Source organism: Pieris brassicae, chromosome 3, assembly GCF_905147105.1.
Source record: "Pieris brassicae chromosome 3, ilPieBrab1.1, whole genome shotgun sequence".
NCBI classification, from domain to species: Eukaryota; Metazoa; Arthropoda; class Insecta; order Lepidoptera; family Pieridae; genus Pieris; species Pieris brassicae.
Window position 1 is genome coordinate 1,331,402 of NC_059667.1, and position 25,015 is coordinate 1,356,416.

The 25,015-nt window shown below is 33.5% G+C and overlaps 2 protein-coding genes and 1 non-coding gene across 4 annotated transcripts; 2 read left to right on the forward strand and 1 right to left on the reverse strand.

The window, feature by feature from the left end:
* Window positions 1-126: 126 nt before the first annotated feature.
* On the forward strand, window positions 127-198 carry Trnad-guc. The gene has a single exon. It is a non-coding gene; the product is annotated as a tRNA-Asp (tRNA).
* A 22-nt stretch (window positions 199-220) lies between these two features.
* On the reverse strand, window positions 221-1,861 carry LOC123707753. The gene is made up of 6 exons (XM_045658087.1): window positions 1,755-1,861; window positions 1,540-1,681; window positions 1,148-1,324; window positions 844-907; window positions 607-720; window positions 221-384 (listed from the first exon to the last, which is right to left on the reverse strand). The coding sequence occupies exons 3-6, from the start codon at window positions 1,277-1,279 to the stop codon at window positions 221-223; spliced, it is 474 nt and encodes a 157-aa protein (XP_045514043.1). The 5' UTR covers window positions 1,280-1,324; window positions 1,540-1,681; window positions 1,755-1,861.
* A 949-nt stretch (window positions 1,862-2,810) lies between these two features.
* LOC123707720 (cyclic nucleotide-gated cation channel beta-1) lies at window positions 2,811-24,181 on the forward strand. Of its 2 annotated transcripts, none has more exons than XM_045658008.1 (15): window positions 2,811-2,899; window positions 10,160-10,263; window positions 11,902-11,970; window positions 12,573-12,689; window positions 12,959-13,086; window positions 14,230-14,489; window positions 15,328-15,477; window positions 16,759-16,933; window positions 18,106-18,236; window positions 19,330-19,453; window positions 19,852-19,934; window positions 20,966-21,112; window positions 21,673-21,785; window positions 22,792-23,080; window positions 23,610-24,181. In XM_045658008.1, the coding sequence occupies exons 1-15, from the start codon at window positions 2,873-2,875 to the stop codon at window positions 23,706-23,708; spliced, it is 2,016 nt and encodes a 671-aa protein (XP_045513964.1). In that variant the 5' UTR covers window positions 2,811-2,872; the 3' UTR covers window positions 23,709-24,181. The 2 variants fall into 2 exon arrangements, with proteins under 2 accessions (XP_045513964.1, XP_045513965.1); XM_045658009.1 differs by lacking the exon at window positions 2,811-2,899 and adding an exon at window positions 3,461-3,593.
* Window positions 24,182-25,015: the final 834 nt, after the last annotated feature.

Below are 25,015 nucleotides of genomic sequence, written 5' to 3' on the forward strand. Positions count from 1 at the left end.
CAGTTGTTAACGGGTTAAATGTATTTTTTTATTTAAATTAAATAGCCTCATAAAGAACAACATAATATACAGATAAAATTTGTAATATAAACGATCTATTTGCTAAATTCGACACCACAATCACAATCCTCGGTAGTATAGTGGTCAGTATCCCCGCCTGTCACGCGGGAGACCGGGGTTCGATTCCCCGCCGTGGAGAACAACCTTTTTTGATTTTAGTTTATTTTTCTTTTTTTTTTAATCCCATCCCATCCCGAATATCACTCATGACGTCCGTTAATTTTTTTAATTGCACTGAAATTGTTTGCAAACTGTTGTTAATGTTTTGTGTACATTCTAACTTCTTTTCCTCCATATTTAAAAACTTTGAAGCATCATCCAGATCTGTAATGAATAATTAAATTGATAATATTTTCTTAATTCTACTAACAAGCAATGGTATACATCTTTTAGTATAATAATTAATATTGACTTGATTAATTTTCACTTTCTTTACATATAACTTCAAAAGTCTAATTCAAAATTCTTTATGAGTGGTATGTTTGAATATAGTACATAATGCTCTGAAATTTGTGGATTTCATAGGGCTAGGGTAGAAATAAGAACCTGAATCATCACTATCTCTTTTGTGGAATCCATTCCGGTGAATTTTACTACTTGACGCTGCTGATTCATTCTCATCTGAATTACTTCGTTTTTGAGGCCTTTTTGCTTGTGTTACTGAAATATTTTTAGTTATTTATTAATAATTTATACTTATATGTAACTACTACAAGAAGGAGATACATACTTTAGTTAAAAAAGTGTAATTAGACTGATTAGTTTTTAATAAAAATATATTACCATCAAATTTTGTTTCTTTTTCATCATCATTATCACTTGCACTCTCATCATAGCAGTCATATACCTATAATAAGCATAAGCAATATTGAATGATTAGAAATTTAATATGTGTTTACTTATTTAGTGTAAATAAACACCAATAATAATAATAATAAACTGACAACTATAAATATTCGGCACTTTAAGGAAATTATTTTAAATTTAAATAGGTCATGACTGTACTATATTATGTCCATATAGGATTTATTTATTTTAAAAGCCTCTCTATACTCTATAATGTAAATCATATTTTTTGTAAACATACATCTAAAGGATCTGTTTTAATGGTAACTTCATCCATGTTACCATCACTTATGACATTAAGAACACTTTCTTCAATTGGAGTGAGTGAAACATCATCTGCTAGTGGCTTATTGTTTTCTTTAGCTGCCTTCATCTCTAAGTATCTCCGTTTTGTTCTATACTTCAAGTCACACCAATACTGAAAACAATACAATGTTTAAAATTCTGATTAAAATGATTCTGAATGTTCATGCTTGGAAAGAGAAAGATGTTAATTTACAATTGTGATTATTAGGCAATAAGCATTACGGGGAAAATGATATATTCATTGTTATATTTTATAAGAGCAGTTACAAAAGTAATAAAGTAATGAGTTCCAGAAGTTATTATAGATAAAAGTAAATGGTACTACACCTTAGACCAGCCTTTTTTATCTTTAATCCCACCATTTTTAACACTGTTTAGTTTTTCAGCACATTCACTCCACAAATCTATTGAGTCAATATTTTGTCGTCTGGCACCCTTATTTATTCCTTTAGCAAGACCAGGATGCTCCCTTAAAAATTCTAAAAGAATTAAATTTTGTTCAGCAGTTACTCGGCCCTTCATAATATTAATAATGTACACACTAAGTACTTAATAAATACTAATAAGGTGTTTGGACTAGGGTTTTAAGTTCCTTTCCCTCGCTCAAAATTCAAAATATTGCAGTTTTTTATTTCATATAAATAATATATAATAATAGCGATAATCATATTATATGGTTGTCATAGTCAAACGTCATGACACAACTATTGCCAGATGTTCACCAAACATCCAGTTTTTTGGGGTTTACGTTACGTACTGTATTAATAAATATATGCTTGTTTGAATTATTTGCTCCAGGACCATAAGAAGTCTTTATTTTATTGTTATGTGAATACATTCTTATTAAATCTATCTAAATTTGTCAAATTTCAAAAATCTCCGCAGAATTTAGCTTTTTCTTTCTATAGAAAACAAACTATGTGTACACTGTACTATACAAACTTACAATACAAACATAGTAATTTACATTTATTTTTAATTTCTTATGTATTAAAAAAACAATTATAACTGATCACAAATAATTATTATAGAAATTCAAAAATCCATAGATTTTTAAATAGTTTATTCAAGATTAGCCAAGATACTTTACGCAAAAGATAATTGATTTGGTTTGAAAAACCTATTTATGTCTTGCATGCGCCGTATTCTGTAACTTTCAATAATTATTTTTTACAATTCTTGTATGACTTATATTGCAACCAATTACGAAGTCGAGATTGCAATTACTACCACTAACGGAAGTTCCAGAATACTACAGGTATTCTAGGCAGTAACTGGAACGTCTGGGAATGAATGGGTAAGGGTGTTAGAGCGACCAGTTTCATAAAAGCATAAATAGGGCTTATTTGGTTACAGAATATTTTTGATTGTTGAACCTACTAAGGTTTGTCTAAATACCAAGTGGTACTCATAGAAACTAATTAAAAATATTACAATGAGGGTGAAATTCCATACCTGTTCAATGTTTACATATCGTCGGCCCTAGTAAACACCCAATTTGTATAACCCAGCAGAATTAAATGTACATACGTAAAACTGAAGGCGGTTACAATTAGAGTGGTCGCTCTTTGGTCGTATGTGTAAATCAATGGTCATGGCGAGGTGCAAATGGACATGTTCCGTGTGATAGGATCATGATTATATTAGTTAAGAATAGAAAATGGCCTGGAATAAATTTATTAACGGGGTGAGTATTTTATTTTTTAGTTCTCATACGTGGTTATTGTTAACTTTCAGTGTAATATTTATGTATGAGTCTTATATTGTGGCAGATATTACGTCGAAAAACGTCTCCTTGGTCATAAATATACAAACATTTTGGTTAACCAAATCTAGAGGGGACGTGCCATAGAGTTTTATTTATAAGTAAATAACATAAAATATATTTCATTAAATTAAATAAGTTGGATTCCTTGAAATAACGAAGAATTTTTGTTTTGTTTCGATAACAAGCTTGTAGCGAGAATGTTTTTAAAACAAACATTTAAGAAACTATATTATTTTAAATGCGTTTGTCAATATTAAGGTTTTCTTGAAAGAAAAACTTTTCTAAATTAATTAACTAAAGAATTTTAAGAATAAACTATATTTTAAATTCGTGAAATTTATTTCTTTGATATACTTTCACATTGTATACTTAAATTGCAATGATTAAAAGGACGTCTTTTATAGATACATATAATACCTATGTAGATGTCACGATACTTAATGTAGTTGAGCACGCTTAGGTTTTCTTGACAGTCAACTTCTTGACATAGACAAAGCGCTACAGTTTTTCGGTTTACCGCGTTTTTGTCTTGTCCTGGCCGAAAATAAAAAAAATGGTTTCATATTCGGTTTCGCGCAGTATATAAATTAAAATGGAAGTGAAAGTTGAAGTAGTAAGTTTTGACGTTTTAAATATGTCGTGTACCTTTCTGTAATAGTACTAACGTTGTACGTTTAATATTGTTTCTTTACAATTCTCTTTAATTTATTAAACTCAAAATCTAAACGCATAGGCGTTAAAGTTATTTTACGTTTTAGTTATAGTTAGAAAAATTTGATTATTGACATACGTGGTAATAAATTTGTTGTTTTTAAGTATTTGGGCCGCAAATAATTACCATGAAACTACTAATGACATTACAGAATTTCAACTGTAACGTCGAGTTTATTGCTACGAGACACGCTTCGACTAATGAAAATTACTTTTACATTTAAGTGATGGGTTTACAGTTTAATATAACATATGTGTAACTCTCCATTAACAAGTACATATTAATTAACTAAACGGTTTTTATTTAAGTCTGATAATTCGATGATTTAAAAATTAATTGCCTATGACAATTTTAACCCATTTTTTATTTGTCTCAACACTGTGTAACATCTAGTCTACTTACTAATGAATAATATAAATCTTACCTAAGTATCTAAAAAGGTAAGATACTCAAGATTTTTATAACTAAAGACATTTTGCCTTGATATGAATTTTTTATTTTTGTTTTTACAATCAGTTATAACTAGAAATTTCTTATTCTAAACCACAATTGCTGTGAAGGGAAACATCGCGAAATAATGTAATAATTTTAATATAAAATTAAGTTACTCAAATATATAATAGACTGACTTTTCCAGGCCTTTGGAAATATTACTTTCTGTGTAAATTTCCTTAAAATATCACTTTATAATACTTATCCTTAAGTGATTGGTAACACCTAGAAAGTTCGATTAATGAACACATTTAAGTGGCTTCGATCGTGCGTCTACTGTAATATGTCGTGGTTATTGTGATAATATACTCACACAATAAAAAAATCTATCCTGGAAATAATCAAATTGACTGCCGCACATAAAAACTAAATTAAATAAATCATTGGGGCTACAAACTTTTTAGGTCTGGGCCTCAGATTTCTGCATCTGTTTCATGATCAATGTTAAGGCAAGATCGGCTGATAACCTATCAACCGATCCTGTGCCTGACACACACCGTCGATTTTTTCTGTCTAAGCCAAGCCGGTTTATCTTACGATGTTTTCCGTCAGCGTTGGAGCGGAATGTTTAATGCGCACATAGGAAGATACCCATTTGTGGAGGAACCCGGGGATCGAACCTATGACCTCAGGGATTAGAGACGCAAACTGAAATAGGCCACTCACTATATACAGGTGGCAAAAAAGTCGTGGATCAAACGCAACCAGGGGACAGATGAGGCCATCAGCAACAAAAAATTGTTGGTCCCTAAACTCAACCCCTTCAGAGTTATAATTTATGTTGCATTTTTATAAGAAATTATATACTATATACTATTAGAAATATTACTAAGGGTTACTCAGCGGTTTAGTAAAGGAACAAATTTATAACCAATTAATCCTCTGCAACACTTTTAATTAATCGTACCGGAAACGTACAAATCAATCGATTAAATATTTATAGAAAATTTCTGTTTTCTTAATAATTATTCTGTATAAACAAGTGGTGCCGGACAAGCCATTTGGTCACGATGCTTTCCCTCACCATACAATACACCAAAAAATGCATACAAGAAAAATCTGTGTACAAAAATCAATCGCACGACGAGAGCCTCTCAAATATTTAGGAATATTGAAATACTTGCGTAATGCGGGCAGGGACAAGGCAACATTAACCTCGGATGATGTGATATGAATATCAAGTGCTTTCCCATTTAAGACGCGAACAATGATCCATAACGCTGCATTATACGATTAGAATTTTAATATTGAAATATATAATTTCGTATAGACATAATGAGTGGCGTGGTTTGTACAAAAATTTCTCTTTGATGTGCACATATACGTAGGGTGAAGTTAAACAGCATGGGAAAAATCATCTATATACAGGTTGGCGAGATGTTGTTTAAGAATTTTAGTGATTGTATGTAATGTGTGTTTTGAAATGTTATTGAAAATTTTGTTTTTAAGACAGTGGTTAAAGATGAAAGGGCCTCTGATGGAGAAGTGTTGGACGAAGAAAGTTTTTTAGCTTGCTTATATGTAGGTTTGCGTTGAGTATGATGTGGCGTGGTCGGTGTTTGTTTCCAATTATGTCTGCACATTGCTATTAAGTACTGTTGTCCAACAGTTGACAAACAATCCCTTCCGAGCGGCTTGACCCTTGGCGTTGCATAGAGAATTGGGGTCTCTCTGCATCTTCGGTAAAGGCGGTATTTACCATGCGGAGAGTTCAGAGTACTTAGGACTAATACCTGCAGGTGATTTACATTATTATACAGAATACAAAATACCATCCGTATCACCTCGACGTCCGTCATTCCACAACTGAGCGTTTCTTAAGGCAAATTTTTGCCGCGCACCACCACTATGTGGAACTGCCCACTGAAGTATTTACAAACCAATTCGACTGAGAGTCCATCAAGAAAAGAGCGTGTCAGTTCGTTAAAGGCCGGTAACGCACTTGCAGCCCCTCTGGAAATGTGAGTGTCCATGGGTGGCAGTATCACTTGATCACTTGTCCGCTCGCCTCCTATCACATTAAAAAAAGTTAAAAGTTTTTTTTATTGTACAATTTTGAAGTTGAGTAGCAAATATACAGGATGTATAGCTTTGGCATATATTATAGTTGATGACGTGTTGGCAAAAGGCTGATTATATGTTTGCCTCAACGAAAATTGATCACAGAAATCTAAGGCACATATGTTACTCCGACCATGGATGAAACGTGCAAAACAAGTTGACGTTTTGTCTTTTGTTAACATAGCGTTTACACATTGAAAGAAAACACTTTTTAACCGGATTAAATCTATTTGTATTATTATAAACTTATAATTATTTACATAGTTTTACGTCACGGTGACCACGCACGCTGTAAAGCACGTGAAACGTCGGAAAAATTTAAATTTATGTAAATAATTATAAGTTTATAATAATAATACACAGCTTCAATCCGTTTAAAAAGTGTTTTCTTAAGGTGTAGAAGCTATGTTAACTAAAGACAATACTATACGTAATATTTACAAAAACTTATCACTGCATAAATTTAACAAAGTAATACCTAATTTGGCTGTGTTGTGATATGCTGTAAAAGTGAGGGTATGTACGTGAAGGTACAATGTGTATGCTCATGATGCAGGTGATTTTGTGCAATGGATATTTTTAATACTCCTAAGCATATTTCGCGAAGGTTTAAACAAGTCAAGGCTTAAATATTGGTCGTAGTATGTCCTGGCTGCGTGATACAAAACTTTGCAAGTCTTTTGCATGGTTGGTGTTGATGTGAGGAAGGTGGGACCTTCAACACACGAACAAAACACGATTTCGAGTCTTATACGCAGGAACATGCAAGCAATTATCTAGAAGGGATTTGCAATTAATTTTATTTCAGATGATGTCATATAGGAGCAATAAATCGTTTTGTTTTCGTCGATAGTCTAAACGAATTCAAAAATGTAAACACATTTGGCAAATTTGATAAAGTCGTTTTGAATATTTTCAAATCGCCACCGTTTTCAACTATTTTCCATTGTTCTCCTTTTAAAGTATAATTTTTTAATAGAAGGCAACTGTTTGCAAACCTATAAAGGCGATATGGAGGAACAATCGAGCATGGTATCGTTTTACGTTCATTTTTATAGAAGTCATAAACTGATAAACGATGTACACTCCTTGGCTTTTGACAACGAAACTCGTTCAATACTTGTAATTTGTCATTGCGTCTCACTTCCTCTATGTACTTAGCTACGAAATAGTTTTTGCAGCTAAGTACATATAGCACATATACTTAGTCTGGCCATGAATACTGTTACAGTTGAAAATTAACAAAATACAACATTTGAATTTGGAATCTGTAAATCATTGTTCATTGAGTATTCTCATTTTGGCGCCAATACATTGTACAATATTTTAAGATTGTACAGAGAACCGAATCCCTGCGATTGTATTACACCTCCAGTAGGTATGGAGCTAAAGCAATTTTTAAAACTCAATACGCTTAGATTAGTAAAATGTTTGTGTTCCGGGCTATTAATAGGTACAACGAGTCTTCCTCTGTTTGTGACAGCAAATGATCTGGCCGCCCACGTAGTTCGTACGTAAAAGGAGGTGAAAGCAATAAGGGAAAGGATTCGAAGATGTCCTGTCCGAAAGGAAAAGATGATGATGAATCTCGGGAGATGAAGATAACCACGTTGCGTATTTAAAAAGATGACTTAGGACTTGTAGCCTATAAAATACGTACTCATCATTTCTTAACTAATAATTTTAAAAAGAATGGTAAAGCTGAAACAACTACTGAAGGGAGGTCACAGAAAAAATTGTTTACGGCTGAGATTTTTAGTACAATGGAGCAACATCGTAAAAAAAACACAAACAATTTGACCCCATAAATATATGCTCAAAGCTCTAAGGAAGCTTTCCAATTAGTCGATAGAGTGCAACGGGCACTATCCTACTTCAGTGATGGTTTGGTAGGGTATTAGCTAAGAAGGAGTGACTGAGCACACGTGTATCATGATACCATTCTTGAGAAGGTAGTAAAGCCCCTTAACAACATCATGTGCAATAACCAAGAATGGTCCTTCCAGGAAGACTCGGCGCCGGGTCTACGGTCTACGCAGTCTTTGTTGGAAACAAACGTTTCGGACTTCATCAGAGCTGAAGACTGACCATCGTCTAGTCTCGATCTTCATCCACTGGATTATGATTTATTGTTAGTTTTAAGATATATTTAAGATTACGGCTTGCTCTAAACGCCATGATAATTTGGAGTACCTAACACAATCCGCACGAATGGCAATGAAGAACTGCTACTGGCCGCAACGTTTAAAGGACTGTATTGCAGCCAATGGAGACCACTTCGAATAAGATTTTTATATTACAAATTGTTTTCTATTTATCTATTAAACTAATACACTGTAAGAGTAATAAATGTTATTTGCTAAAGAAAATGAAGTTTTTTCTTTGTTTCAGTAATTATGGCAAGACTAGGTATAATGCTATATATGTATAGTGCACGTTTCAAGCTAACTATTGCAAAATACATGACAATTATGTTGAACAAAAATGTGACGAAAATGTTAAATAAAAAAATACAGTAAAAATATTACACATCCATCTTTTTGATTTTACAAGACACTTTTGTTCAAAAATTATTAGTAAAACAGTGGATTTGGTATCAGATAGGCATTTGACAATCAGCCCAGTTAACCACTAAAATAAATCAAGTTTATCTATAAAACAAAGCATTTCTAAATGCTTCTGTCAGCACCGGAGACAACAACATATATTCGTAATAATAACAGTTAACCTTTTGGTCAAAAATTACCTATTTGTATATACGCCCCAAATTTTATATTATTCTAGTTTTAAGGCTGTGTAAGTAAATAAGGCTAAAGAGAAATGTCCACGTAATAAATACATACCAAACGTCCTGAAGAATACTTTTATTTTATTAAATTTATGCTCTCAAACATCATACGTCTTAAAACGAATACAAAGACAAATGAAATTTGTTGACAAATTATTTTAAAATGTATTTATTACACAAAATTACCATTACAGATTACTCGATTGCGGCATCTACTAACGTCACAAGCACTCATAGAAAAAGAAACCATTCAAATTCAAAACAATTTATTCATTTGGGTAACACAATGTACACTTTTGAACATGAATAAATTAATACACATTAAATGTAGTTATGACTGTCAAAAAAACATCCAAAACCGTTCAAAACATACAAAGAAACTTGGCTTTATATACCGAGGGTCCCTGCATGCTCCACCACGATGTATACAAAAAATTGTTACAACATCGCTATAAAACTTCCCCAGAAGTTTTAGATCACTACCATGTATTTCTTTCAAGGGGAAAGTGATTATAGGCAAAGTGCCTTTATAGTGAGGAGAATATTTGAACTTTGATATTATTTTGTATGACATTTGCATGCCTATTTATATATGGCTGATTGTTCGATATTTGTAATTGATCGATCTAACCACTGTACCACTATATTGGCACATAATCGATAATTATTATTATTATTAGTTCTCAAATCAAGGGCGTAAAACGGACGAGAAGAACTGGTAATAAACTACACTATGACATGAAAACATACGAATCAGGCTGCAGCGTTAAACATTACATGACACCTCGCCTTCCTCACCTCGATGACCTTAATTTTGTAGATAAAAGATAGTTTCGGAAAAACGCGAGTCAAAAATCATACTTAAATTAGATTTTTTTAATAGAAAGGCTTAACTGCGTTACTGGTACATAATAAAATTCGTTCGACCTGTAGGGAGTGCTCGGTAAGAGAGTCGCCCGGACGCCAATACTACAATAATTATATTAGAAGTTTTCTTTAAATAATACTTATGATGCGATGAGTTACGGATTCTGGTGGCTTCTGTGATTGCAAGTGCAGAGGATTCGTTCTAGATCCTACGTAGTGTCTGCAGCTACAGATCTTATTTCTTTGTAATTTCTTTCAGCACACGGTGTACCCTTCTTCCTTGAAGAAAGAGTCTTCAAGACCTATTACCAAAGTCTCCCATGGATCTTGGGATACTCCTGACTCCACACCAAGACATTCTGCGTAAGTTTTCAAACAACCTGAACGATCGTACATTAAGTTAATTGTTAAGCAATAATTTTTCTTTATTTATAAACGCCTCTCAATTATACCATAATCCAATATTACGGTTTCAACTTTCGATCTTTCTAAAGCTAAATCTAAAGCAAGACAAGATGGCGAAAGTTAATGATTACAATTAATATTTCTTTAATTGCAACCCAACACCTCTTATTTACATACAAATGAAAACCAAAAATATTCAGATCTGTTGCACAGATTCCCGTTATTAGTAACGTAATAACGGGGACGTTGTACCTATATAGACGTTGCGACTAGTGTATGCTATGCACTATCGACATATTTATATGTTCGCAGAGTGAATTCACAGTAGCGATATTGTGTAAATTATGTGTATAATATTATATATTTAATGTTGTTGTATTGGCATAGTCTGTAATGATAATGTATTTCTGTAATAAATAAATAATAAATTGTTCAGCGTGTCCCTGTTTGTCGGTTTTTTTGTTATTCGTGATGAATTTTATACCTTGCGTTTCATGGTTTTGCACTATATTATTTCACGACGAGAATTGATTGGGCCAGGATACCCCCTATCCATATCGATGGTGTAATTTTAAATTTTAGCCGTACAGTAAAAAATTTGGGGGTTTTATTTGATCAAAATTTATCCTGGAATCAGCATGTTAAAGAAGTTAGCCGAAAATTATACGGTGCCTCCAGTATCCTTCGACGTCTTAGTAATTTTCTTCCCTTTAGTACCAAAACCTCACTGGCGCAATCTCTCCTCCTGCCTTTACTGGACTACGCCGATTCCTGCTCCTCCGATCTTAACGAGGAATTGCTAAATAGACTGGATCGTCTCCAAAATTTCTGTATCAGATTTATATTCGGTCTAAGAAAGTACGATCATATCTCTGCGTTCCGTAAGAGGCTAGGCTGGTTGCCAATTCGTCAGCGACGCGATGCTCATGTTCTTCATCTCCTATATTCCATCCTGTTCAACCCTAAAACTCCTTCCTATCTCAAAAATGATTTCAATTTTTTGGGAGCCCATAACTATAGCTTACGCTCTTCCGAAAACTATACCCTTGAAATCCCATCTCATAACTCCTCCTTTCTTGGCGATTCCTTTAAGGTCTCCGCAGTTAGGCTATGGAATTCACTTCCCGTCCCTATTCGCTTAGCTCCTTCTTTATCTTCCTTTAAATTTCTTCTGTACAAACATTACCTGTCCACATCGTATCCCGAACTTTCTTACTAACTACTAACTGACGTGAGACTTATCTTAAATTATCGTGATTTATGTGTCTTTTTACTCTTTAATGTATCTTTAATATTTTATTCCTGTTTAGTTTTGTTTTAATAACTGTGTATTACATGTATTTTGCACTACTTGCCTATCTTATTTAATACATTTATTTTTTTCTTTACTCACAGTGGTTGCCTGGAAGAGATCGCTCGTAAGCGATAAGGCCGCCAGTTGCCCTCCTTTTGATTTAATTATGTTAATTTTTATTTTTATTTTGTAGTGTAACGAAGTGTAAATAAATAAATAAATATATTATTCTAATTTAATACATAAATTAACTATTTCTACCAGTTTATATTGGACCCTTTAATGATTAGATTTTTTTCTAGATTATTGAATAAGTCCAGTGTAGAGAAAAAATCCATTACCAAAGACGAAGATGGTGAAAAAAATAAACTGTGAGTACGATATATTTACTAAAAGTCCTGTTAACATTATGTAAGGGGAATTCCCCTTAAGAAATGCATGTTTCTCATATTGAATCTATTTTAAATTTATTTATTAAGTTAAATCAAATTTCTTTTCTTTTCTTTTTGTATATTGATGAACTTTTTTTTATGTTTTTATATTTCATATATAAGAACATATAACAAGGACACGTCTTACGTAACACCAAACAATACGAGGTCCTTCAAATACCTAGCCATAAGTTCTGTTACAAATGAAAATTCATTTTTTTAATGATGTCATGTATATTAAAATTTATACCTACAAGTTTATTAAAATCTCAGCAAAAAATAAAAGATTATCTATTCGAAATGGCCACCTTTGGCTTTTATACAGGCCTTTTATGTTTGCCCACCAATCTATGGATTTACGCACTGTTTCCAAGGGAATATTTTTCGACTGCTTGCTCCAAAGATTTTACCGTCGTTCGAGACTCAATGTCACCGTGTCGTTTAAAGCAGGGCATGTCCTCTGAAACTGATCATAATTTAAAGTCTAAAAGGTTGAGGTCTGGGCCACGGATAATAAAATTAAAAAAAAAATGTAATTTCAGGTCCATTTTTGTAGTAGAAAAACGAGTGAGACTCTCTGAAGTAGAAAATGATAACGACGTAAAGGAAAATGCGACGGAATTAAAGATTTTCGATAAACTTAGAAGGTCTCAAAAGCGGTCAGTAAATTACTTTTAAATCTCTTAATTTAATTGAAATAAGTGGTATTGACACACCTTTGTCAAACAGTGGGTTACTTTTTAAAAATTCCGATTTCTTGGACCTTTTGCGTGCTTACAGCGTTCGACAAGTTGTTTTTATTTGTCTAGCATGAATGTATTTGTGTGTTGTGTTTATCAGCAGAATGTTTAATTCAAGTATGCGACTATGAGTCTTGCCCTAAGCTTATGCTATGCTACGCGACTAAAACTCATATATTTTGTTATAGTCGCTTCGTAGTTAATGACGAAATAGAATCACCGCAGAGTCCAGTACCAATATCACCGTCAAAGGCAAAGTGCAGGATTTATGGATTCCCGACATTATTCTATCCCTACATGCCTATTGATCCACAGGGTGAGTCAATGAATTATATTATTTATATACTGTGAATGTTAAAGAAAATTGACAAATGATACGTCACACTTATGTGTCAAGTTGACATTTACATAGATACAACAAACTGATTCCGTAATACAGATAATCAATTAGTAATTCTTTTCTACATTAAGATTAAAAAGAGAAAATTAACAAGAAAAGTTTTAACCCAGATACAGTAGTGTGCTGATAATTGTTAGTGCATATTCCTACGTATATATGTGAGGGCTATATGTTGTTAAGTTAGGTCTACTACTTTATTTATTTACACTTTGATGCAATATATATACAAAAAAACATAATTAAATCAAAAGGAGGGCAACTGGCGGCCTTATCGCTTTCGAGCGATCTCTTCTAGGCAACCATTGTGAGTAAAGAAAACAAATGTATTAAATTACATAAGATAGGCAAGTAGTGCAAAAATACATGTTTTCACATTTATTAAGACAAAACTAAACAGGAACAAAAAAAACTTTATTATCAATACGTTTACTTATTACACTGTAGGTCATTCAGACACATTAAAATTTTGGGTACTAGAAAATAAATATTTTATTTTGACTATTATTTTATCAGTTTCTAGGAATAAAGCGTCTTTATTTTTGTCTTTACATTACTCTGCCAACTGATTAATTACAACCACTTGACGTTAATAGAAAATCAATAACGACATAGCTTAGGATAGAAGTTACGGTCAACATTCAATTTAATTTTCTTTCGTAGTTATATACGTTAAAATACGAGTAAAGAGCGATAAGGTTAATGTTACCTGTCGTAATAAATACCAGAAACAAAAAAATAGAAATCGGAATCTATAAAGCCGCACTGCTGAACTTATATAATTTGTATTTTGGTCATTGTCACAGTAAAATTGAATTTCGGGAAAGAGATAAATAGAGCAAGTTTCAGTTGATGGTGTTTATCGGTAAAAATCTCTAAGAAGCACAGGTATTAGAAACCGCCATTTTTTACAATGAGTTCTGTTGAAAAGTATTGACAGTTAACATACTCGGGACGACCATAGGCAATGGCAGCCATTTTATGTTACGAATCTAGTTTAGGTATACACGTTTTTTGTTGGTTCTAGTCCTCAAATTGATGAGTCAGTGCCCCTTCTTACAGGTCGCATCTATATAACATGGTTGTTTCTTGTAACTTTCTGCTATAGTTACAATGCCTGGGCCATAGCTTTAAGAGCAACATTTCCATACCAAACACCAAACAACCTACCAATTTGGCTAACAGCGGATTACATTTGCGATATATTTTATATTCTCGACGTGGTTATTGTGAAACCGAGGTTAATGTTTCTGCACGACGGCTTCTGGGTTACGGATGAAGTGGAAACTAGGAAACATTATAAGAAAAAAACCCAGTACAAGGTAATTTAAAATAAATTTAATAAATTATAATTTTTTAAAAAATTAAGTATTACCTTAAAGATGGGTTTTATGTCAATTATTATAATCTTAAGTGTTAAAGTATAAAACAGCACACAAGAACAGTGTCTTCTGCTTAATAGAGACTGTAAGTTATTGGACTTTAGTATGTTAAATATCCTTTATTAAATTAGTTTAGAATTAAATTACTTATTAGTCTTAAGTTAGGATATATATAACACAGTGAGGAGACAATGTATAAAACATTTTTTTATTACGAGTACCGAGTTATTGGGTCGACGCCGAATTGAAGAAAAACCATGGGGCCTCCATTTGACGCAGGTGCTCTTGGTGAAAAGTGCTCTTCCACCGCCAGTCGCCACCTCTAAATTGATAGAATTAGGCTACTGCTGCCCCATTCACCGTATTCTCTGGATTTGGCACCGTGCTACTTCTTTTTGATACCAAATTTGAAAAAGTCACTTGACGAGCAAAAATTTACGTCGAATGACATTCCAGACCTCTAGAAGACGTATTTTTCAGGTTAAAGAAGTTGGAACATCGCTGGATCATCGCTGGATCTAGTATATCGAACTCAAATGAGAATAATAATATTTTGTAGGCTCAGTACTTATCGGACCACCTTCGTACATATAAACCGTCTTTGATCACTTATAGGATAATAACAATAGTGATTTTAACTATTGAAACCCGTTACGTTAAAAGGATTTAATTTTACAGACAACATGAATGTTATTTTAGAGTAAATAACTTTCAAAATTCCTCAAAAAAGGTTTAATATATTTAATAAAAACTATTAATTTAAAAATTATCGTTTTAGTTTGACGTAATATCTCTCCTACCGCTGGATATATTGTACGTATTTTTCGGTACAAAGATGGTCATACTGAGATTTCCTCGACTCCTTAAACTGCAGACATTTTGGGAGTTTCATCAGGCAATGGACCGAGTTCTTTCCTCGCCTTATGTGGTAACTATTTATAATGATAACTACTTGGAGTTGACCCTGAACATATACAGTTTTGATTATCCTAAAAAATTATAAACATAGAATTTTAAAATTCAATACAATTTCCTGTATAAGAAAATAATGTTTGAATAGTTTATTAATTCTGAGTCAATGCAATGATTGATGTCACTAAACAGTTTACATTCACACACGAAATTATTTTTTATCAATATTTTAAAACAAACAAAAGTTCCTTCACTCAAAATACTATTACTCACAAACTAACAGTACAACAGTTGTTATGTATACACGTGTCTTTTGAAGGTTACGACTCAAAAACATATATATGTTTAATACTAGTAGCGCCATCTATGTGTCAGCCTACGAACATTTCAGCCCACCTTATATGAATCACCCCATTTCAATAGTGTATGACAGTCAAATTGATTTGTGGATGAACTTAGTGGTCGTTTATACGTTTCATGTTGATATTTTAACTATTCCCTCTAAACTCTAAACTGTTCATACGAATATGAGTTTAAAAATACATAATAAAAATACTGGTGTCATTTTAACGTCTGTACTTTCCATATACGAAATTAGACAAAAATATTTCTTACGAGTACTCATAAACATAGTAAGTCAGTGGCGCTTATTAATTTTGTTTGAAGCTGGGTTATTACTGACTTTAATGGTTTAAAATATGACTTCATAACTAACATAAAATTACGGCATAATTTGTTTACATTTTGTTAAATGTGTAATAATTATTAACTAAACTATATATGTAACATAACTAATGTTAGGTTACATAACTCGCTACAAACGTATTTTCGAGAATTTTTGAAGTGAAATTTCTATATCGGCGTTGGAAAAAAAATTACCGTCACATTTTTCAGTTACGCGTCACATTATTCCGTTACGCGCCATGTTTTTCTTGTCCCTTCCACGAAGAGATTCGATGCCATTAATAACAAAAATATATAATACCGATAACAATGATAGTAGTAATAAGGTAAAATGAAATAATTGTATTATTTGTATGTCTATGATAATGAAAGCCTTTTGTGAAACATTATCTAATTTAACTTTATTTAACCAATTTCTGTAAAGTTGCATACAGTAGATCATTTTTCGAACAATAAGGTCATAAAGAAGTTTCACGTCTTACGTGTGTACACTAGTACACGCACACATTTTTTTATAGATCTTCCCTCACAATGCCTTTAGCGTAGCCAGAAAAATTCATGCCGTGATTGGAATGCAGGACTATACGCTTAACAATATTTATTTTGATTACAGGTACGAATAGGAAAAACATTGTTCTACATTTTCTATTTAATTCATCTTAACGCCTGCGCATATTACGCAATAAGTGACTACATTGGCCTCGGCTCCAATTCTTTTGTCTATGATAACGAAGGCAACGCGTATATCCGGTGTTTCTACTTTGCTACTAAAACTGCTACTTCCATAGGTATTATATTATCAATAATAATATGAATAACTAAACAAGTTTGCCTTACAGATTTTTTTAATGTAGTGGAGGAATGTAACGCGGAGGCACGAGCTGGGCTCATCTGATGTTAAGTGATACCACCGCCCATGGACACTCACATTGACAGAAGGCTCGCAAGTGCGTTGCCGGCCTTTTCAAAATTGGTACGCTCTTGAAAGAATTTAACTCGAATTGGTTCAGAAATACTTCAGTGGGCAGTTGGTTCCACATAGTGGTGGTCCGCAAAAACTGCCTTAAGAATCGCTCAGTTGTGGAACGACGGACGTCGAGGTGATGCGGATGGTTTTTTGTTATGAAAAATATCCTATAATGTGTCTGTCTCAATAGAAGGTTATGAAAATTTGAACTTATGGAATATATTTTTAAAATTTATAAACGTTTATTTTAACAAGTTCCTTGTAACTTAAAGGCGGCTACGGCGTAGCACGTAGCTACGCCGTTGATTGAGTTGGTTGATTAGACTTTACATCTAATAGAAAATTAGGTGTAGGTTTTGATTATTGTGTCTACATGACTAATATAAATGTATTGATGTTTTAATATATATCAGTATTGCAGTAACACTTTTATTAAATAGACGTGTTCTGAAGAGCCTCGCTTCATTGCACTCAGTACCCTATAAGGGTATACTAAACAAGATACATTATCAGAAAGTTTATAATACTATAGATTTTATTTGAATTTTGTATTAATCAAAGAGATCTCTAAAGCAGGGATATCATTTTTCTATATACGTATTTTAGATTAAAACTCGTATGTTTAGTATCAGTCAAAGATTGAGACTAAAATAATTCTTATTTCATAGATATATTGGTGAATTTATAACATTATTTACGGACTTAATTGACGTATATTTCATATTGTCTTTTGTTAACAAAGCTTTTACACATTTAAAGAAAACACTTTTTTTTATAATTATTTTACATAACTTTATCTAAAATGTCCGGAGAAATTTAAAATTGTGTAAAATATTATAATATAATAAGTTTATAATACTACATAGCTTCAATCTAGTAAAGAAGTGGTTTGTTTAAACGACGTAGATTTATTTAATGAATTATTAAATAAATTGTAAAACCCCGCCCATCCTGAAAGTGTTTCAGTTATATATTTGATCATGTTGTTTATAGGTAAAAATCCAAAACCAGGCAACACATGGGAATATTTATTTATGACTGCAGCGTGGCTGATGGGAGTGTTTGTCTTCGCTGTACTCATAGGGCAAATTCGTGATATCATTGCAACAGCCACGAGGCAGAAGGTTTGTTTTGTTTCATTCTCAATTCTTTTATCTTTTAATAATAAATATAATATTAATTCACGCCATTTCAATAGTGTATTACACTCAAATTTAGATTTGTGGATGAACTTAGTGGCCGTTTATACATTTAACGTTGATATTTTAACTATTCTAACTCTCTAAACTCTAAACTGTCCATACGGATATGATATTGTCTTTTGTTAACATAGCTTTTACACATTGAGAGAATTTTAAATTTAATTTTTTTTCGATGTTTCGCGTGCTTTACAGCGTGCGTGGTCACGGTTAATTAAAAATTTAAAAGTATGTAAATAATTATAAGTTTATAATATATAGTTTTTTCTTAATACAGATATGAGTTTAAAAAATACTGGTGAGATTTTGACGTCTGTAATACAAAAATATTTCTTACGAGTACTCATAAAACAATTTTTTTGTAATATACAGTATCAGTCAGGAATAATTCCTTGTAACGTCTGCAGTTTTTGGCAATATATCTATTACCTACATCTAAGACCTTCAAATTAACTACATTTTGTTATATAACAAATCAATATATAATGGTTGCTCAGAAACTTTCATTTGAAGAGTCTAACTTCTTAATAAGTTTAGCAGTGAGATCGAGGGATACACGGAAGGTGTGTGAAAGAGGTCCAAATATTAAAGATAATGGCGCCTCTTAGTTCTTCTAGTTATCATTTTCCTTATTATTTGTATCTAAATGTGTAACATGAATTTCCAATCTCACTTTATCAATAATAGGAGTTAGCCATACTATACTGTAAATTTTTCGCTGATGAAGAGGTAATCACCGAAATTAAAGACAAAGGCGAAACTAAAAATGGTATCGAATTTTTATATGACCCCTATTATCGTTGAAACGCTCACGAAATTATATTAAATAAATCAAATTTTATCAATAAAAAGATTTTTCTATGCTAGCCTATGACAGCGATATGTTTGACTGTATGAGTGTATAAATAGAAATAAGATCACTATGGTTGGATCAATAAATGAATGGATAACTGACAGTTATAGGTTGTTTGCCTTTGTTAATGTTTATCTGGTCAGGAATTAAATATGTTAACTTCAGACGGAATATCGTAAGAAAGTGGACGGCTGTGTGCGATATTTACGAAGATTAAATATGCCTGCCAGTCTCCAACGTCGTGTTACCTGCTGGTTCAAATATACCTGGACGACACAACGGTGTTTCGGTAAGTCTAAATAAAAGTACCATAAATGTATGTTTCGTTTGTAAATGCGTTCAAAAGTTATTTGATTGTTTCTGGAGCTAGGCGGATAACATCTAATGGACTTTTTGGAGTCTTAGGCAAGCAAGGTTTCCTCACGATGTTTTCCTTCATTTGAGCGAATGTTCAATGCGAACATAGAAATAAAATCCACAGGTGGAACCGGGGATCGAAACTACGACCTCAGAGATCAGAGTCGCACGCTGAAACCACTTTTTTTTGTATGAGGTGAAAATGCGCTTGCGCAGGCCTGCGCCAATGTCGATGTCGAGACGCTGAAGCCACTAGGCCAACACTGCTCATTTCATACAATAGTTGTATGTACTAACACCTGCTACTTGTTAAAAACGTATAATTTTTAGATGAGGCCAGAATCCTAAACTCACTACCATATAATATGAAGCGCGACGTCGCACTCGAAGTGCACATTTCCACATTAAGTAAGGTAATTGAAAATATTATCTATGGCTAGAAGTACATTAAAACAATTCACAAATACTACTACTATTATATACTTTATAGAGCATTTTGAAGTCGGTTCGATTTTTGAAGTGAAACTTCTTTATCGGCGTTGTAAAAAAATTACCGTCACATTTTTCAGTTACGCGTCACATTATTCCGTTACGCGCCATGTTTTTCTTTCCCCTTCCACGGTTGATTCAAAGAGATTCGAAGTCATTAATAACATAAATATATAATAACGATATCAATGATAATAATAATTATATTACAATTAATGAAATTCTGTAATAATCTTAGTAGTAGGTAAAGTGAATAATTGTATTATTTGTATTCATCTATATAATAATAAAAGCCTTTTGTTAAACTATATCTTATTTAACTTTATTTAACCTTTATGTAAAGTTGCATATAGTAGATAATTTTTCGAAAAATAGGGTCATTACGAAGTTTCACTTCTTACGTGTGTACACTATACGCACACATTTTTAATTCATGGCACAGGCCAGCAATTATTTGCTCCACAGAGGCCTGTGTCTATGTAAATAATATTTTTGACGATGGCAAACGGCCGGATATCATAGATCCCTTGGAGGATGAAACGGACTTTATTATGGGATGGACACGTTAACCCCGTCTCACCTACCTCGGATAAACACAAAAGCTGGCGCACCCGCAGAACAGGCAGAATATAGTAACTGGCTGAAATATCTTCTCTGTCTTTCCTCCAATTTTGATTTTGTTCCCTTTGTAATAGAGGCTCTTGGCCCGTGGGGTTGAAGTAAACCGGCGCTAATTAAAGAGAACCCCTGGTAGGTACTACCAGTGACACCAGAGCTGGTGCTTTCCTTGCTGAACGAATAAGTATCGAAATACAGCGAGGAAATGGTGCCAGCGTTAAAGATACACCGCAACAGGCACCAAACTTTTTTTTTATTACTTTGTACGTTAAGAATCTTGTAAATACTGTATATTTTTGTGTTAGAAATAAATATAATGAATAAAGATGAATCATAGGTTCAGCTATTCCGAGACTGTTCTGCATCTCTCCTCCGCGACCTGGTGTTGCAACTACGACCCGTTTCCTTTCTGCCAGGGGACGTAGTCGTTAGAAAAGGAGATGTGGGACATCAGATGTACATCATAAAAACTGGGAAGTGCGTTGTAAGTTACTGTGTACTATGTTTAACATTCACGAACTGATTTTCCTAAAGTACAGGTGGCAGTGCTGTTTTGATCGTGTGATTCTCAAGCGAAGGTAATGTACGAGTACAGCTGTGCACCATTAAACTTTTCCTCTAGAGTGGAAGGCATACTTGAGCCTTCCACTCTCTTCTTGACCTCATATGGAATACTACTCACATCTAAGGAAAGAGTATACTCCTCCCTCATAGGCGGAATGCATCCACTACAACAGCTCTGGGCTGCAATGACTGCCCTATAAAAGGCATTTCAAGAAACATTGCATTGCTAAATTATTTTTGTAACTACATACTTCCACGTTGGTGCCACTTTGTGGTTTGCCGACTCCACATTGACAGTTTGGAGAGTTTCGACGCTAGCCAGGTGGCAGAAACTGGAACTAAATTTAAATTAACAGCCAACAGACAAGGCAAGTAATGCAACGTCATCAATCCTTTGGCTAGGGTTTAGGATCACCTGCTAGGACATGATGTGGTTTTTTAGAAATAAAATAAACATATATAACCATATACTTTTTTAAGGTTATGTCTCCAGACGAAAAAGAAATATTAGCAACGTTGAGCGAAGGCTCCGTTTTTGGTGAAATCAGTCTTCTTGGCATCGATGGACTTAGGCGGCGTACAGCTACTGTTCGGTAATAAAAGTTTTTTTAACCTGGTGTGGTGTGGTGGTGTGGTGGCTCACTCGATGTTTTTTTTATAAAGTAGGGGGCAAACGGGCTCACCTGATGTTAAGTGATGGATCCTCTCAATGCCAGAGGGCTCGCGAGTGCGTTGCCAGCCTTTTAAGAATTTGTACGCTCTTTTCTTGAAGGACCCTAAGTCGAATTGGTTCGGAAATACTTCAGTGGGCAGCTGGTTCCACATAGCGGTGGTGCGCGGCAAAAATTGCCTTGAAAAACGCTCAGTCGTGGAACGGCAGACATGGAGGTGATACGGATGGAATTTTGTATTCTGCCTCGACGTCGAGTTAAGTGATACCCGCCGCCCTTTAATTCCGCCACTCACATTTCCAGAAGGCTCGCAAGTGCGTTACCGACTTTTTAAGTTTTGTGTATCTTTATTTTTATCATGGTTTTAAATATATATTTGGCAAGTTTCTCTATCTCTCAAGATCTATGATCTTGATTTCTTTAGTTTATTATCAAGGAGCTACCACGTCGTAAAAATAGCTCTTCCGCTGAAAATTAAATTAAACAGCCAAGCACGTTTTCGACAAAGAACGCAAACAGTATTATTAATGTCTAAAACGTATTTTATCAAAGGAACTATCGAGAAAATGATATCTTTTAGTATGAAATACGCAATCACCAGTTTCATCATCTGGCGTCTTCCATCCGTATCACCTCCACGTTTGTCGTTCCACAACAGAGCGTTTACGAATGTAGTTATCACCGCGCACCACCACTACATTCCGAACCAATTCGTCCTTGAAGAAAAGAGTGTATCAATTCTTAAAAGGCCGGCAACGCACTCACGAGGCCTCTGGCTGTCCGTGGGCGGTATCACTTCACATCAGATGAGCCTCCTGCCCATTTGCCACAATACACACAATTTGTTTTTTCTTTCATATACTTAGCAGCTATTTGCTCGTTTTGATAATTTGAATATGTATATTTCTATTTGTTTCCTTTCAAATAGATCACGCGGCTATTCCACTCTCTTTGCTCTCTCTCGCAACGACCTCGACATAGCCCTAAATTATCACAAAGAAGCTGAACAAATCCTTAGACGTAGAGCCGATCAAATAATAAGAGAAAACGCAGCCAGGCAGACAAAGAAACAGATAGCGATAGACGCAAAGAGAGAGGACTCAGATCTTAGAAAGAGAAGAAAGAGTGGGGGAAGTAGCGAGAGTGTAAAGAGTAGAAGAATGAGATCGGCAAGTGCTCTTTCGAAGCGGAAGTTGTCTATGGTATCTGAAGACAAGGTTTGATAAACATATTTTCCATTAATTCACTTTTCAGAGCTATAAATTGTGCTGTTTTCTTACGATTTTCTTAAATTCAACATTCTTTATGCAGATTTGATTGTAAGAATTAGAATTGTTTTATAATCTGTTATATTTAAAAAATGCCTTTATTCGAATACTACATAATCAGGCTTATAATAAGTTCCTGTCAATATGTTTAACATTAATTAAGGACCTCTCTTCTCTTCATCATCCTCGCCACCATTTCCCAATTCTTCTCCACTATCACTTTTATTTCCACCCTCTCATATTCTGGTGGGCTTTTGCTTCCCATTGCAAAGGTTATATTTTAACTATCTGTAATTACAACGCGTTGCATCTATATTTTTTTAAATACTTAGTATAAAAAAATTAACTTATGAAACTGTGATTCTATATTTTCCTTTTTTTTATTAATAGTTGGAGATTTTTCTTTTCTTTAGTATTTACCTTCCCTCCGGGTATTGTTAAAAATTTAATTCATAATTACATCATTTTTTATCTCTAGCCGCACCACGCTGATGTACGAAGTGCTTCACCAGATATAAAGCGAATAGAAATGTCAACACCTATTCCCACCATCATATTTTCTAGAGAAACTAATTAAAATTTAGAAACCTATTTAACTCTCTCTAAGACTAAGACTAAGATTTTTTCTTTATATAACATATTTACGTGGCTTAATCTAACATTTAACACACGCTCGACAAGGAAAACATCATTTTTAAAACCAATCGATAAGTGTATTACACGGCTGATCACCTACTTGTCTATGAAACAAAACTGATCGGAGCTACGGATGCAATCTGAAGCCAAAACCCTTTTATTAAATACATCATTATGTAGGAATAAACCAAAATAACAATAAATTTGAGGTGGTAGTAACATGGATTAATAATATCCTTATTGAGGGTTAGATTTTATGAAAAAATCTCAACATAACAATTTGTTTAAAAACACATAAACACCGTAGATAATTTGACCTAAATGGCTTGGCATCCTTTGATGAGGCTTTGAAAGGAAATGGCTCCTATTGCCACGTACTTTGATAAAAAATTACGGTGTGTCAAGCACAGAAGCTTCGCCTCTACTTGTCTATTAGAAAAACAATTGCCTCTACTTGTCTATTACATTACGAAACACAGGTACACATACAGGTACACAAATCTGAATCCCAGACCAAAGGTTGCATCGGCATTGTTTTATTTTAGAATTAAAAGGCGATGTTTAGAAGGTTGTAACTCTCAATAACTATTACGACACCCACTTTTGAGCTATTTCTTTCAATGTTCTTAGATTTCGCATACAGGAAAATGTGCCCCGGAATCTCAATATCAAAGTCGGTATAGTTATTGGAAGTTACTGATTCATTTATTAGAGATAACTTAGCGACACACAACTTAGCGACATATCGAGGTGTACAATTTACAATGAACGTTCGGATAATTCAGCGCCGATAATTTTCATATTGAATAATGGTAAAACGGTTTTGTTCGAAATCCTATTCACTTACGTAAGTTAAGAATGAAAGTAGTTGGTATTGTTATTAGAACCAAAGAAGAATATTTACATGAAATGATGTATCTGTTATAGTTGCAGAGTTTATACATTAAAATATTTTCATGTATGTGTTTTATTATTACCTTAATTTATACCATACCTAATCGACTTTTATATAAAATGGTTTCCTACTGTGTTTACATTGTGTTGTTTTTAAATATAGTGAAACGTTTCCAAGCATTACTTATGCCTGTGTCAACTTAATTTGAATACTGATCCTTTATAAATATTGTTACTAGCTAGGGGATCGGATAGAAAATGCCGTAGATTTGATTCAAGGGTTTATTTCTTGAAAAATCAATGAGGAATTTATGGGCACAAATTAATTACAGAAATGCACTTACAACACACACA